The following is a 17,399-nucleotide window of genomic DNA, read 5'->3' on the forward strand; positions in this document are numbered from 1 at the left end:
TTTGACTTGAGAGCTACTTTCAAAATGACCAGCTTAACAAAAAATATATTATCCCATTGCTGGAAATAGTTAAAATAAATCTACCAGAGGGGGTCGTGAATTTTTTTTATGAGCCAATGAAAATGGCTGTTTTGTGTAAAAAAAAAAATGCCTCTAATACATACATGCAGCGTCATATATGCTTATGACATTTTACAGTGTTATAACGGTTGCAATAATAACAATTAAATAAAGGAACCAATCATAGCAAAAATGAGGGAGGTGGTGGGTCAGTTCAGAATAATAATCACTACAGAAATCAGTAAATAAGCTTAACTGTGATTTATTAACTCAAGACTAAGTAAAGTTTTCAATAACAAAATAGTCACTTAATGAAATCAAAATAAAATAAACTGCCTCAAAAGGGATGGGTGTGAAGCTCAAGTGTCCTGTCACTGTCCAAAGCTAAACTTAAATGTTCACAAAATAAATCCAAAATGGAACCCAGTCAATGCTGTATAGTGGTAAGTCTCCACTTACCATACCACCCTTTACACGGTTACGCAAAGTCCGTCCTCGATCGAAATCCAAACTCCAGGAAGGGAAAGAAGGTCTCTTAATCCAAAGGTAGAATCCAATAATAAGGGAAATAATCCAACATGGCTGTATGGCAAGACTTGGGGAAATACTCCTCTTGCCTCCTCAGTAGACTGTCTGTCTCTCTCTGCACCTCCACTCTGGACTGACAGAGTCAATCTCTCCAGGTGGCTCAAACAATGTGATTGCCCCTCACTCCATCAGCCAGGTGAGCTGTGGGCGGGGCTTCCCAATCACTGCCTGTTGCCATAGCAACACATGTATCTAACTGGTTTCTCATGGCATTATAGTCCAGCAGATAACAAGAAAAAACTCATAGCGTATAGAAGATTGGTGGAAAATAATAAAATACATGAAAATGGTGCATAGCAAACAAAAAATGCATATAAACAATGTGACTCCGGGCACAGATGTTACAGTATGCTAGAGGGTCATGTGACTCTGGGCACAGATGTTACAGTATGCTAGAGGGTCATGTGACTCTGGGCACAGATGTTACAGTATGCTAGAGGGTCATGTGACTCTGGGCACAGATGTTACAGTATGGTAGAGGGTCATGCCAAATAGCACTGAAAACAAAACAGTTTTTTTTGCATGAAACGTTCTACACAATATCTATGGACCATAATATATCTGAAATCCCAGTTGAAGAGAAGTTTGTACGTGAAAATAATTACAGAAAAACACACTGTAGTAATGGGTGATGACATGCCCAAAATGAGGACACACACCAAAACACTGAAGGGAGATACTATAGGCCGGGGGATGCCTGTAGGTCATACCGTCATATATAGGCTCAATATGTTAGTTTGTCACCTTCCCCTTCACATAATATCACGCTGTCTTCAGCATCCCTATTCTCCCCAGAGCCTTAATTGTCCACACTGGCTATCAGCTTTTCACCAAAATGCCACAGCCCATGGTGTCAATGTGCCGCCGCCCTTTGCAGATGGGGTCGTAACTGGGCGGTTTGGTATAACGTTTCGTGCAACTAATACGGACATGAATAATCCGAGCCATATCTGGATGGACGACAAAAGTATATTCCCGAGGTGTTTGACCACACTGTGCACTGATATCTCTTCCACCATCCTTGGCTGAACTATATCATCTTGTAGTTGCAATGGCAATATAATATGGCACATTCGGTTTGAATTTCCGCTGTGTTTATTCCATCGATGTGCTCCAGAATATGTATTCCTGGCACGCCTTCCCACTGGGGAGGGCGGGAGGCTGCAACAACATGCTCAGTCGGGAAATAAGTCCATTCGGAATAGGAACACCCCTGCCTTTTGGATCCTGCTTTTGGGGCTGGCTCACCAGAGCAGGCAGGTTGTCGTGGTGGTACGGTATAGGATAATCTCGTCTATTTCGTGCAACAAGACATATAGCGAGAGCTCTCCATATCTCTGTACATGCAATCGTGGAGTGTTGCCATCTGGCCATAGTAGTGCAGGCCCCCCGGTCAGATTGTCCGCCATTTTGAGCAGTTTGAAAAATACTTATACCTGATTTTCTGGCTGGATTTTTTTTGAGCAATTTGCGTAAAACGTCCTACACACAATCTATGGACCATTAACTGAAATCCCAGTTGAAGAGAAGTTTGTATGTGAAAACATTTACAGCAAAACACACTGTAGTAATGGATAGACATCCCCAAAACTGATGTTACTGTTTAGAATGGGTCGACTGACTGTGTCTGCATAGCTCAGTTGGTAGAGATCGTGTCATGTCATGTGTTCTACCTGCACAGCCTTTGTTTTTGGGCACCCCTGTATTAGATGGTCTAGTGTGTAGATACACACACAGGTTATTTTTCTCAATTCCTCTCAATTGACGGTCTCTGCCTGACGCAGACTGATGTGACAATGTGCAGAGAATAGATAAGCCGTGAATTCTGGTCCTGTGTTTGTTCGTGACAGTTCAATAGTTCCTTGATCTAAGGTCAGCTGAGCATGAGTGATTTTTAACAGCGGTGATTATATTTTGGGGATTCTCAAGCATTCTTATGACAACAAATGACCCCCAAAATGACATGTTATTTGGCCACCGGATTCCCCACTTGAAGCTATTTTGTGCCAGGACCCCCATAAGAAAAGATTTGTGTTGTTTAAAAGTATAAACGTAAGGTTAAAATGTTTAACCCATTTAGGCCTGACGTCTACTACTACCACTACTACTACTAGTACTACTACTACTACTACTTACTAGTACTACTACTTACTTAATGTAATTGGCCGCCAACCCCCATCTGAAAATGTGTTGTTTCAGGGACCCCCCCAGAAGCAAAGATTTGAGTTAAAAACGTTCGTTCTGAAAGAATATATTATTCAAAGATTTGCACTACATTTTCACGATTTTTCAAAAGTAGCAGACCTACCAGCTTATATGAGCTTTTAGATCTGCTATTTTTCAATTGCTAAAGTATAACATATTCTTAAAAAACCTAAAGGGGTTCCCGTTCAGAATGGGACTGACTGTACAATCAATACAATTTAGCTGGGGACCCCCTGGAACCCCTTCAAGGACCCCTGGGGGTCCCCGTGGGACCCCACTTTGAGAACCGCCAACCTAAATGCTCTTATGAATTATGGTTTGACCGTTTCTAGAGCTCCACAAGAGACTTGCTTTATTAAAGGCCAAAATGCGACGTTTCGACCCTCTATAGAGGGTCGGACAAAGCCAACTCGAGTTGATTCTGACAAATCATGACAACAAACACAATATTTTGGACCAAACAAATAATTACAAAGAAGAAAAACAACAAAAAGAAGTGTTGTAACCCGCCGTTTTAGTTTTGCTTCTAATTATTTGTTCGGCCCAAAAAATTGTGTTTGTTGTCATTATTTGTCACAACTCCAGTTGGCTTTGTACGAGGCTTAAAAGGTCTTTAAATAAATACTTTTTGAAAGTACTGCGACGCTCTATGGTCTTCATCAGGCAAAATGTTTTAACGACAGAAAACAAGACAAATATACAAAAAAGCATTGATTAATGATCATGCCTGACGCCTGGGATTGGGATATGGAGCACAGCATAACAATGCTTTAGTTTTGAATGTATTTTGAGACACTGCCGACAGGAGGAAAGTCTCAAAATAAATATAAGCTACTGATGCTTATTTACCGTAAGGAAGGCCAGCACACACAGCCCACATGTTTATCAATACTGAATAGCGGGTGACTGTTTTCTAACATGATGCATTTCTTTTTTGTATTTAATCTTTAGGAATCTGGATGTCATGCTGGCAGGTAAACACTCTTATTATTATACTGCCCATAAAACATCACCAAGAGGAGATTCCATTAAGATAGGACACTCCTGATTATATTTACATGGACAAACATCATTTTGAACCATGCACTGCTGTCGTAAACAGTGCATTTAGGCCTGACGTAAAAATAAAAAATAAAAATAAAAGTCTTCTAAATCATGACAATTTTCTGAAAAACCTCATGTCTCTATATCAACGGTTCTCAATAACGCGTTGCAGCTTGTAGATCTGCTATTTTGTGTAAAAACAGTTGGCATCAAGGCCCCGCCAAAATACATTTCAGTCGACTAAATCAACTGCAGATTTAGTCGACTACAATCGTATGACATTTAGTCGACTAAAACTACTAGACTAACACTAAAACATTCCAGGTGACTAAAATGTGACTAAAAGTAATGAAAACTTTTGAAGAGACCGACTAAAACTAGAATAAAAAAATGTGCTGCCAAAAAGAACACCGACTCCATCTATATGAAGCGCTATACTTGTGTAAGCCTCTCTGACCAGACGGCCGTTTGACTCAGATCACCACGACGGAGGTCACGAGCACACCCACGGAGGTCACCACCACGACGGAGGTCACGGCGGCGCCCACGTTCAAGGTCATGTCCACCGCCACGACGACCACGACCACGTGGCTCGCGTCGATCGCTGCGAGGGCATCGAGTTCGACGCCATTGCCCCAGACGCCCAAGGAATCACCTACTTCTTCAAAGGTATATATATACCTCTGCTGTCGGATATAACTCCAAAATGTTCATCTTTCAGGAAATAAAGAAAACCTTATATTTTTAAAACAAAGCAATACAGCCTCATCAAAGTTGGTGTTGTAACTTCATATTTTGTCAATTATTTCCATGAGAGGGGGCGAGGTGGTGGAGTTAGTTTCTTTAGCAGACATTTCGAGGGTCCAATGGAGTTAAGAGGTTTTGTCCAAAGCACTCTTTACTACTTTTTACTTACTCGAAACACACAGACGTAAAGGGTGTTCAATAGAAACACACAGACGTAAAGGGTGTTCAATAGAAACACACAGACGTAAAGGGTGTTCAATAGAAACACACAGACGTAAAGGGTGTTCAATAGAAACACACAGACGTAAAGGGTGTTCAATAGAAACACACAGACGTAAAGGGTGTTCAATAGAAACACACAGACGTAAAGGGTGTTCAATAGAAACACAGACGTAAAGGGTGTTCAATAGAAACACACAGCCGTAAAGGGTGTTCAATAGAAACACACAGACGTAAAGGGTGTTCAATAGAAACACACAGACGTAAAGGGTGTTCAATAGAAACACACAGACGTAAAGGGTGTTCAATAGAAACACACAGACGTAAAGGGTGTTCAATAGAAACACAGACGTAAAGGGTGTTCAATAGAAACACACAGCCGTAAAGGGTGTTCAATAGAAACACACAGACGTAAAGGGTGTTCAATAGAAACACACAGACGTAAAGGGTGTTCAATAGAAACACACAGACGTAAAGGGTGTTCAATAGAAACACACAGACGTAAAGGGTGTTCAATAGAAACACACAGACGTAAAGGGTGTTCAATGGAAACACACAGACGTAAAGGGTGTTCAATAGAAACACACAGACGTAAAGGGTGTTCAATAGAAACACACAGACGTAAAGGGTGTTCAATAGCACTGATTTACGAGGTTTCCTTCGATTATAAAACTATAAACTATAAAACTTTTTCTTCTTCTTTTTTTGGAAATGTTCCAAATAATGTTGGAGAAAAAAAAGTGAATATAGCTGGCTATTTTTGAAATATGGCTCAAGTTTGTTCATTCATAATGGTGTTTTTTCAGTTTGGTTTTGAGTTTAATTTTTTTTTTTGGGAAACCCATGATTTATGAAGACAAGTCACGGTCAGTTCAACTTGTCAAAATGATTCCCGGGCGACCGAGGCACGGCTGCAGCTCATCGCTCACCACCGCTCTAAGAGATGGGTCAAATGCAGAGAAATAACGGTGATGGGTCGCACACACCAAGAACTGCTTTAGTTTGTATTCTTTATAGTGAATAATTGACACCAAGAACTGCTTTAGTTTTTATTCTTTCATCATAGTGAATAATAAGAACTGCTTTAGTTTTCATTCTTTCATAGTGAATAATAAGAACTGCTTTAGTTTTCATTCTTTCATAGTGAATAATAAGAACGGCTTTAGTTTTCATTCTTTCATAGTGAATAATAAGAACTGCTTTAGTTTTCATTCTTTCATAGTGAATAATAAGAACGGCTTTAGTTTTTATTCTTTCATAGTGAATACTAAGAACTGCTTTAGTTTTTATTCTTTCATAGTGAATACTAAGAACTGCTTTAGTTTTTATTCTTTCATAGTGAATAATAAGAACTGCTTTAGTTTTCATTCTTTCATAGTGAATAATAAGAACTGCTTTAGTTTTCATTCTTTCATAGTGAATAATAAGAACTGCTTTAGTTTTCATTCTTTCATAGTGAATAATAAGAACTGCTTTAGTTTTCATTCTTGCATAGTGAATAATAATAACTGCTTTAGTTTTCATTCTTGCATAGTGAATAATAAGAACTGCTTTAGTTTTCATTCTTTCATAGTGAATAATAAGAACTGCTTTAGTTTTCATTCTTTCACAGTGAATAATAAGAACTGCTTTAGTTTTCATTCTTTCATAGTGAATACTAAGAACTGCTTTAGTTTTTATTCTTTCATAGTGAATAATAAGAACTGCTTTAGTTTTCATTCTTTCATAGTGAATAATAAGAACTGCTTTAGTTTTTATTCTTTCATAGTGAATAATAAGAACTGCTTTAGTTTTTATTCTTTCATAGTGAATAATAAGAACTGCTTTAGTTTTTATTCTTTCATAGTGAATACTAAGAACTGCTTTAGTTTTCATTCTTTCATAGTGAATAATAAGAACTGCTTTAGTTTTCATTCTTTCATAGTGAATAATAAGAACTGCTTTAGTTTTCATTCTTTCATAGTGAATAATAAGAACTGCTTTAGTTTTCATTCTTTCATAGTGAATAATAAGAACTGCTTTAGTTTTCATTCTTTCATAGTGAATAATTTTTTTAGGTTTTAGATGTTTTTTTGGCATAACTCTGTGCTATTGAACACCCTTTACGTCTGTGTGGTGTTGTTTGAAAATATTGAACCAATGGAAAGTAGTAAAAAGTGCTTTGGACAAAACCTCTTAACTCCATTGGATCCTCAAAATGTCTGCTAAAGCAACTAACTCCACCACCTCTCCCCCTCTCATGGAAGGAATTGACAATATATAAAGTTACAACACCTACTTTGATGAGGCTGTATTGCTTTGTTAATGTAAAATTTTCAGGAAATTAAGAAAAAACATATATTCTTTTTTAATAAGGTTTTCTTAATTTCCTGAAAAAAATATATTTTTGGAGTTATGACAGCAGAGATATAGTGAATAATAGACACCAAGAACTGCTTTAGTGAATAATAGAGTAGACATTTGTCTATTAAGAATAAAGACCAAAGCAGTTCTTGGTGTGTGCGACCCACCACCATTGTTTCTAATTGCATGATTTGAACGGGTGACGCACCATGAGTCGGAGCGGCGGTGGTCACAAAGAAAAGTAAATTGCGGTGAACTAGTTTTCACTTGCGTGTGTGACAAAAATGGTACGACTTTGTCTTCTTAAAAAAGGTGACCACATGTGGAGGGGCTTCAATGGACCTTCGGAGTGGATCAATGGATCCTACAAGGAGCTGGAGGAACATCATGCTCATTTGGGTCACATCGACGCTGCCGTGTGTCTGCACCACAACGATGACAAGGAACACAAACATGTCTACTTCTTCCTGGTAGGACAGTCTCCTCTTTTTAACACCACTGTTTTTGGTGTTTTTATTTTCCCAAGGAAGCTAGGAACGTGCAGAGAGTGTTAGAGAGACAGGGGCTGAAATCCCGTAAGAGGGTGCACTTTTTGGACAAAGATAGTTGAAATAGCTGATCTGGAAAATAGTACATTAAGGCCAAGAGAGATCGCTGCTTTATTTTATAGCCTTTTTGGCCCCAGGGGTCCTTGAGGGAGTTCCAGCGGGTCTCTCAGCTATATGTGATAGTTATAGGAACCAAATAAACCCTGGTCTGTATATCTCTGAGAGTGTACAAATGGAACCAAATTAATTTGGTTCCATTTGTACACTCTCTGAGTTAAATTAACATTGATTTTACAATATCAACTGATTGAGATTAATGCATGTCAAACGGGTTGAGAATCACTGCCAGGCCGTGGCTCAGCGGTCCAGGCACCTTGGCCGGTAATCCAGTCTGGCAGTGTGCCGCGGGCTCGACTCTATCCCTACTATCTATCCCCCATAAAAAATAAATATATAAAATAAAGGCGAAAGTAATTGCAGCCCTATGCGGCGCAGCCGGCATAATGGGGATAAGTAAAGTAAGTAAGAAAGCCACAAAAAAAAAAAAAAAGGAAAGGAGTGGCATTTGCATTTCTTGCGCCATAGTATAAATCGTGGTCTGGAATAAAGGGCAGTTGTTTTACGAACGGGTAAAAAGGGGCAGGGGCTCAAGCCCCCTTTGAGGTCTTATGTGTGCACGTCCCCATGCTCTCTATAGAATGACAAGGTGTTCAGCTACCATGACCACACGCTGGAGGAGGGATTCCCCAAGGACATCTCGGAGGCCTTCCCTGGAATCCCCAGCCATGTCGACGCTGCAGTGGAGTGCCCCAAAGGAGAGTGCGCCCGCGACTCCGTTATCTTCTTCAAGGGTATAAATGACACAGACATATCACATTTTATTATTCTGTCCATAAAGTGTTTTATAGAAGCATAAAACATGCATACTATTTACTCGGCCAGTGCATATAGTACTCGGTCAGATCCTTTTTTAAAGATGCAACCGGTAACCTTTGGTCTCAGAGACAATAGCCGATCTACAAGCTCAAAAACGCGTCGCAGTGTGCCGCTTATTGAGCTTGTACTGTAGATCAGCTATTTTAGCTATATTTGAATTTCAAATGCATTTACTAGAAGTAGGTCGGCAGTGGCTTATTGTCGGTAACACGCGGCAGTCGATCCCCACTACAATGCGCTATAGACCCCTGGGAGATGGAGTCTGTCCCCGCTACACTGCACTATAGACCCCTGGGAGATGGAGTCTGTCCCTGCTACACTGCACTATAGACCCCTGGGAGATGGAGTCTGTCCCCGCTACACTGCACTATAGACCCCTGGGAGATGGAGTCTGTCCCCGTTACACTGCACTAGACCCCTGGGAGATGGAGTCTGTCCCCGCTACACTGCACTATAGACCCCTGGGAGATGGAGTCTGTCCCCGCTACACTGCACTATAGACCCCTGGGAGATGGAGTCTGTCCCCGCTACACTGCACTAGACCCCTGGGAGATGGAGTCTATCCCCGTAACAATGCACTAGACCCCTGGGAGATGGAGTCTGTCCCCGTTACACTGCACTAGACCCCTGGGAGATGGAGTCTGTCCCCGCTACACTGCACTAGACCCCTGGGAGATGGAGTCTGTCCCCGCTACACTGCACTAGACCCCTGGGAGATGGAGTCTGTCCCCGTTACACTGCACTAGACCCCTGGGAGATGGAGTCTGTCCCTGCTACACTGCACTAGACCCCTGGGAGATGGAGTCTGTCCCTGCTACACTGCACTAGACCCCTGGGAGATGGAGTCTGTCATTCGCCGGGTTGGCGGTGCCCCGGGATCGAACTCATGGACTTGTGGCCCAAAGGCGAGAGCTCTGCCGACTGAGCTACCCGGACACATGTTAACTTCATGAACTAAAATACAAATACATTAGACGTAAAAAAAAAAAAAAAGACAATAACTTTTTAATACTAGTCATTAAGCTATACATAGACTGAAGTGATTAAAGCGGGTCATGTTTGCATGTTTGGAATTGTAAACAGCTGAAATCAATAATATATCAGTATTCTGATATTAACTTGCGGGCCACATTAATTAAGTGATGGTGGGGGCCACATGTGGCCTCCGGGCTGCCAGATGCCCTGCATGTGTGCTCGTCTAGACCAGAGGTTCCCAAACTGTGGCGTGCGAGAACGCCTTCTTAGGGGGTGCGTGAAATGAAAAGGGTAATGGCGGTTTTATGGCGTTATTTACCGTCAAAATCTGGTAAACCACTGTTGTACGGAGATGTATAGAGCAGCTGCATGTCTCTCAGTGCAGTGACATTCTGTGATTATTTTGCCATATTACAGAATTTATCATTTTCGGGCCAAATACAAAAAGACTTAGTGATGGTCAGGAGGTAACGGGGGGGTGCACGGCCAAAAAGGTTTGGGGACCGCTGCTCTAGAGGGGTACAGCAGACCCCGTGGTCAACGGAAGTCTGAAAAAGCCATTGCAATCTGACAACACATGCAGTCAGCAACTCAAACAGAGCACATTTCCCGTCAAAGTGATTCAATCAACTTTAAAGCTATATGTTTGTGCGCATTTTTATCTTTCCAGGCTGTCGTGTGTTCCACTTTGACACCCACACAAAGAAGGTAAAGAGCAACCACTGGGCTCACTTGTCCAACTGCACCTCTGCCCTGCGCTGGCAGAGCCACTACTACTGCTTCCACGGACACCAGTTCACAAAGTTCCACCCCGTCACTGGCGCCGTGGCCGGCGGCGTCTACCCGAAAGACGCACGCGACTACTTCATGAAGTGCCCCAACTTTGGTGAGTGTTTATGTCGAGTGTGAAGTGACGGGGTTCACTTGACTGCATGCCTTCATGGGGACAGAGAGGAGGTGCAAGTTTGTGGACCGCAGGTTCCGTGTCACAGGAGGTTTATGGAGGAGGCCTGAGACTTCTGTACTGTTACTCAAGTATACATTTTCAATTCCGTACTTTTACTTGTAACAAAGTATAGTTCTAAATTGCAGTATTGGTACTTTTACTTTGGAGTACTTTTTTCCACCACTGCCCATTTTGTTCTGCTGTGCAGGTCGTCTGAGCAACCACACAGAGAGAGAACGCTGCAGTCACGTTCCTCTGGACGCCATCGCCATGGATGGCCTGGAGAGGACCGTGGCTTTTAGAGGCGAGTGACTGACTGTCAAATTGTGTTCATTAATGAATTGCATTTTTATAGCGCTTTTTTCCAAGTGCTCAAAGCGCTTTACAATGGTTCATTAATTACATTGGGAGGTGAAGCGGCGCCAGCGTCCTCACTTCCCTGCACATTCACACACCAATGGTGGCGAGCTCACACCGACCAACTCACTGGAGGCAATGTAGGGTTCAGTGTCTTGCCCAAGGACACTTGGACATGTGGACAGGAGGAGGAGCCGGGATTCGAACCCAGGGATCATTGGACAACCTGCTCTACCTCCTGAGCCACAGCCGCCCACAATTCAATTTTTCACATTCAATTTGACAGGTCCCAATTTGGTTCCATTACACTCTCATATAGTTGAACACTCAATATTTGTTTGCGTTTGGGGGATGATTTGCTCGCAGTCCCGCCCCCGACGAGCAAGCCCGAAAGAGAATTTCCCATTCATTTTTCCCCATAGAGGTTTCAGAAAGTATTTATTTAAAGACATTAAGCCTCGGACAAAGCCAACTCATGACAATAAACAATTTTTTTTGGGCCGAACAAATAATTAGAAATAAGAAAATAAGGGCACTTTTTGTTGTCGTTTTACTTCTTTCTAATTATTTGTTCGGCCCAAGAACTTATCATGATTTTTTTCACCATCCTAGTTGGCTTTGTCCAAGGCTTTAACAGGTATTTAAATAAATATACTTTCTGAAACGTCTATGGGAAAAATTAATGGGAAAAGGGCAGGGTACAACACTTTTTTTCTCTCTCGTTAATGTTAATGTTAATTTGACAGGTCCATTTGGTTCCATTACACTCCCATAGTTAAATGGACACTCAATATTTGATTGCGTGGTGGTGGATGATTTGCTTCTATAATAGAAAGCATGGATTTGTGGGGCTCATTTGGGAAATTGGGGTGAACTTTTTTTCACGTCCCAGAATAAAAAAATCACACCGAGGATATGAGCATATCATGTCATGATGACCTCAAACCGTCTGTCTGTCTGTCTGTCTGTCTGTCATGCAGGTGACTACTTCCTACGTGAAAACGAGGCGCACACAGGCGGTTGGCACGCCACCCCCATCGCAGAGTCCTTCAGGGAGGTGAAGAGTGACGTGCACGCAGCCTTCTACGATGCCGGCCTGTTCTACATCATTAAGGTGAGGTCATCGGGAGGGGGGGGGGGGGGGGGGGGAGGAATGAATGACAATCCAATGCTTTCACATCATGGTTGACGCTGAGTTGGAACTATACAGAATATATTTGAGGGTTTATTTTTTTATTTTTTTATTTTTATATATATATATATATATATATATATATATATATAATGTATGCCATGCTTTTTGTTTTTGCTTAATGTAAATCGCTCTGGATTAAGAGCTAAATGCCTAAATTGTAATTGTGTTATGTTCTCCTATGCACCTCTCCGCGACAGGAGGACCAGGTGTTTGCGTACAAGTCTGGCGAACAGTACGACCTCGTGGAAGGCTACCCCAAAGCCCTGACAGAGGAGTTGGGCGTCCAGGGGCCAGTGGACGCCGCGTTTGTCTGTGGAGAACCCCCCGTCCTGCACGTCGTGAGAGGTATAAGAACGCAATACTTCATAGTTATCTGCGACCTTTGGTCGCAACAAAAAATGAATTATTCTCCAGTATGCCACAACAATTTTTTTTTCTAAAAATCTATAATGTTGTCATACTTGACCTATAGCCTCGACCTCCTACAGGCGTATTCAAAGGCTCAACTTATGTAACTTGGACAGCATTTTATGTATAGAGCTAGATGGCAGTTTATGTAGACTTATAGCATTTTATGTAAACATAGCACTATATACAGTATGCATAGTTTCATTTTATAGATATTCCACTGTTACGTTCTTAGCTCACGTATATGATTCATGATAACTATACTTTGCATGTATATGATGTATTGCCATGCTTTAATTTGTTCTTGCTTAATGTAAGTATAGCTCTGGATTAATTGCACTATATGCTATATTATGCTTTCCTATACAGGCAATCAGATGTTGGACATTGATTTGAGCACCACCCCGCGGGCCGTGGTCAAAGAGGCCAGGCTGCCCTTCGGTAAGGTGGACGCGGCCCTGTGTGGCCCCGGAGGCATCCGGGTCTTCGTGGGAGCGGAGTACTTTGAATACGAGACTCCCATGCTGCTGGCCTACAGCAGGATCAGACCGGAGCCACACAAGCTGTCGCTGGAGATGTTTGGCTGCGACCACTAGGTGGCAATGTTGCTCCCAGTATACTGGTATATTATGGATGGACCATTAACTTGAGATGAGATTATAACAAACAGTACCATAGTGTTATTAGACACCCGAGCTCGATTCTATTACAAAATGTCTTCTAAATCATGACAGTTTTCTGGAAAAAAAACTCATGTTTCTGTGTCAGTTGGTGCTCAACCATTTTCATGTCAAGGACCCCCGGAATTATCTGTGTTTGGTCGCGGACCCCCATCTGAAAATATGTTGTTCCATGGGACACCGCCGAAGTTAAAAACGTCTACAAGCTCATAGCGCTGCCCTCAGTGCCGCACTATGAGCTTGTAGATCTGCTATTTTTTCAATATAGCTAAAGTATAACATATAACGCTTAGAACACCAAAAGCGGTTCCCTGTTCCCTGAATGGGTTAAGACTGTTTAGTGCACTGGTTCCCAAACCTTTTCATGTCAAGGACCCCCAAATTGAGGACCCCCCAGTTGAAAAGATATGCCGCAGGGACCCCCATAAGAGAAGATTCTTACGGCTCTAGCAGTGATTCTCAACCCGTTTAATTTCAAGGAACCCCAGTTTGACATGCATTAGTCTACGGACGGACCAAAATGGAACATTTGGTTCCATTTGTACACTTTCAGAGTTACAGACCAATAAGGGTCCATTTGTTTCCAAACTATAATTTAGCTGGGGAACCCCCTGGAACTCCTTCAAGGACCCCTGGGGGTCCCCGGACCCCACTTTGGGAACCACTGCATTAAACAAACAGTAAAATCTTAAACAGTGTTTAAGATTGTTTAGTGATATATACATGCAGCTGACCATTGCCACGTTCCAGTTGTTCACTTTGTTCTGAAAGCGCGCGCACACACACACGCGCACACACACACACACAAGTGTTAGGGTTTAAGTCACACTTTATACCGTTATACAGTTTATACCGATCTGTTCACTCGACAATAACCTTGTGTTTCTGACCTAACTCTTTTTGTGAGATTAAAGATATATTTATCCCTTTGATTTTAGTTCATGTAATAAACTTGTCTTTCATACTAAACACGGTGCCCCCTTTCCTCTTTTACAACTTGGACACGTCACAATATATATGCAGGTGCATCTAAAAAAATAAAGAATATCATGGAAAAGTTCATTTTCTTCCATAATATATATACATTATCAAAATGTAAAGCTTTCATGAATTCTAGATTGATTGCGCAACAATTGTGTTTGGTACACACGATGTGTGTGTGTGCTGTACAAAGGAAACAAATATACAATATTTGGCATCAATAAACCTATCCAACAAACAAATCATAAATGGAAGCTCAATCCATATTCAAGATAATAAATAATATTCATAATGAAATCAAACATTCATAATCATCAAGTCAGGATGCACTTGGTCAAATTATTCATAGTCATGAATCAGATATCAGATATCTAAAAGCATCAAATAAGACTTATACTTAGGATTAAATATGAGAAACTATATAATCTATATAAATATTTACTATATAATAAATATAATCAATCAGTAATAATGTAGGCCAAATCGATAAATAAAGCATCAAGTTCATATATGAAATATATAAACATACATATAAATATGTCAAATATATACATGATGCATGCCCAATTAGGCAGGCCAAACACTATATAGGTCTGATTAGTCCACATTCCAGTTTCCATAAACCAAAGGAAATATCTGAAAGCTGTAGCCATAGTACACAAATAAACTGGAACAAACATTTGACACAAAGCACATATAGTGCAGTGAGTCCGTGAGGTGACAAACAGTTGATGTTCCATAGTGTTTCTAACTCACGTTTGCTCGTTGACGCACACGGTTCCGAGGGTGGAGAGAGCGGTATTCTGGAGGGTGGTGGACAAAGAAGCTGGTGTGGTGATCGAGCATGCCTGAATGAATGAGTGCAGCTAGTCCTACTTGTAGGCAGCCCACACCTGTGTGCAGTGAGCAAGCTGCCAGCCACTCAGCCTTGATTGCTTGATTGGCAGTGAGTCTCCATGGGCCTTTTGACAGGCCTGCTCCAAAGTTATTAGTGCAGCCGCACCGGCAGCCGGCGAAAACTATAGAGTTCTCAACAGGCCCGGATATTAAGGCCCGGCCATACCTGGGCCCTCATCAAACCCTGTACACTCAAGAGAATGTCCCCGCTACCACCCTTAGATCTCCATATAACTGTATGGAGCTGATCTGTTCTGACATTCCATATGTTGATCTGACCTTTTACTTTTACTTACTTACATCAAACCCTGTACACTCAAGACATGCTCCTTATATGGGAAGTACAGAATTCATTCCATGTTGATCTGACCCCCCCCCCCCCCATGCCAAAGTGCCAGCGCTCGCCCAGCAGTCTGCCGTCAATGAAGTGGATGTTTCTCGCCCTCAGGCGTCTTACTGGTTGTCAAGAGGGAGGTGTACGAGACACTGACTAGATTCAACAATATCTTTCCACAATATTCAATTTTTTTTAGATGCACCTATATATATTTTAACAGCTTGCTGAAATGGTGAGATTAGTCGGTCAGTCGGTCGACTCAAACAACCTCTGGATTACCATGGCAATCCAGGGGCAATCCAGAGGCACGCTGCAGGCTTAATGCTGATTAATGCATATGTGTGGGTAGGTACCGGTAGGTACCTTTGCTCGAGCATTTCAGCAAAACAAACAAAGTAGTGAAGTCAGCCTCCACAACCAATCCACCATCGGATCAGTTGATCCATTCTTGTGTAGTATTTATTTAAGGGGGAGCAGTACCTGCCCGATCGTGGCACTGCATGTTACTATTATGTCCAAACAGGAGCTGTCCAAACAACAACATTCTCTTCCAGGAGAAATACGATGAATCTGTGATTCCATCAATTCGTAACTCTTAATTTATAGGTGTGCAGAATATAAATACGCTGTGGGTGTAACTATAGACCAGAGGTTTTCAACAGGTGGTCCGTGGACCACCTGTTGATGTTCTTGCATGTTCTTGCATGTTCTTGCTGAAACGTTAAGTTGCATATCTCTGCTGTCGGGAGGAAACCTCATAACTCCAAAATGTTCATTTTTCAGGAAATGAACAATATACTTTTTTCAGGAAATTAATAAAACCTTATATTTTTAAAACAAATCAATACAGCCTCATCAAAGTTGGTGTTGTAACGTTACATAATTGTCAATTACTTCCATGACAGGGGGAGAGGTGGTGGAGTTAGTTGCATTAGCAGACATTTTGAGGGTCCAGTGGAGTTAAGAGGTTTTGTCCGAAGCACTTTTTACTACTTTCCATTGGTTCAATATTTTCGAAACAACACACAGACGTTAAAAGGGTGTTCAATAGCCACTGATTTATGCCAAAAATGGAGTTGTGACCTTGTGATCATTTAGGAGGAGGAGGAGGAGGCGAGCAGCCAGACGGTCAGTGACTTGTAATTCCAGGGACTTAATAATTACACAACCATTCATCATCAATGCTTTGAGGCTCAGATCACACTGTCAAGCAACAGTGCATATATAGTGAAGACGTTTCTGAATGAGGTTTAGACACAGATAAGATTCCAAAGAGCTCTAAAATTGTATGAATTGCTATACTGAAACAAACATAACAATTCATAACTACGTACTGTATACAGGCTACAATATATAATTTAGTTGTAAAACTTTAATATTCCATAAAAACCACATAAAAGCCACAGATAGAGTTTAAGAATTAGGCCTACCGGCCATTATGCTACAATATAATTGCAGTGTTATTTTTGTGCCTTTTGCTTTTAAACGCTGTAGCACTTTGTGAATCAAATGGAAAAAAAAGACATTGTGCAAACATCTGTTATTATGTTATGCGCTCAAGATTTTGTGATATTATCAGCTTATTATTACATTACGAGCTTGTATTACGTTAAGGTGATTCATTAGGCTACATTATGAACTGCTATATTATGAATAGTTTTGAATAGTTTTCCTTTAGTTTTAGTCACATTTTAGTCACCTGGAATGTGTTGGTTTTAGTTCATCATACCTTAGTTTTCATTTAATTTAGTTTTCTTCTGTGAAAAAATAAATAAATAACAGCATTAGAACCACCAAACCAACTCAAATCTCAAACCTTTGCTTCTGGGGGTTGCTGGAAGAAAATATTTTCATATCGTACTGGGGGGTCCCTCCTTGGACATGAAAAAGGTTTGATATTATTATAGCAACGTATAGGTTTTTTTCTAAAAAG

General features: G+C 41.2%; 1 protein-coding gene across 1 annotated transcript; it reads left to right on the forward strand.

Annotated features, from left to right (window-relative positions):
• Positions 1-3,817: 3,817 nt before the first annotated feature.
• LOC308330951 (hemopexin-like) lies at positions 3,818-13,167 on the forward strand (the record flags this gene model as incomplete). Its single annotated transcript, XM_080786017.1, has 9 exons — positions 3,818-3,827; positions 4,375-4,566; positions 7,519-7,676; positions 8,452-8,605; positions 10,336-10,551; positions 10,820-10,915; positions 11,949-12,082; positions 12,361-12,508; positions 12,941-13,167. The coding sequence occupies 9 exons, from the start codon at positions 3,818-3,820 to the stop codon at positions 13,165-13,167; spliced, it is 1,335 nt and encodes a 444-aa protein (XP_080642143.1).
• Between the last annotated feature and the right edge of the window lie 4,232 nt (positions 13,168-17,399).

Source organism: Protomyctophum bolini (genome assembly GCF_963924005.1).
Source record: "Protomyctophum bolini genome assembly, chromosome: 16".
NCBI lineage: Eukaryota > Metazoa > Chordata > Actinopteri > Myctophiformes > Myctophidae > Protomyctophum > Protomyctophum bolini.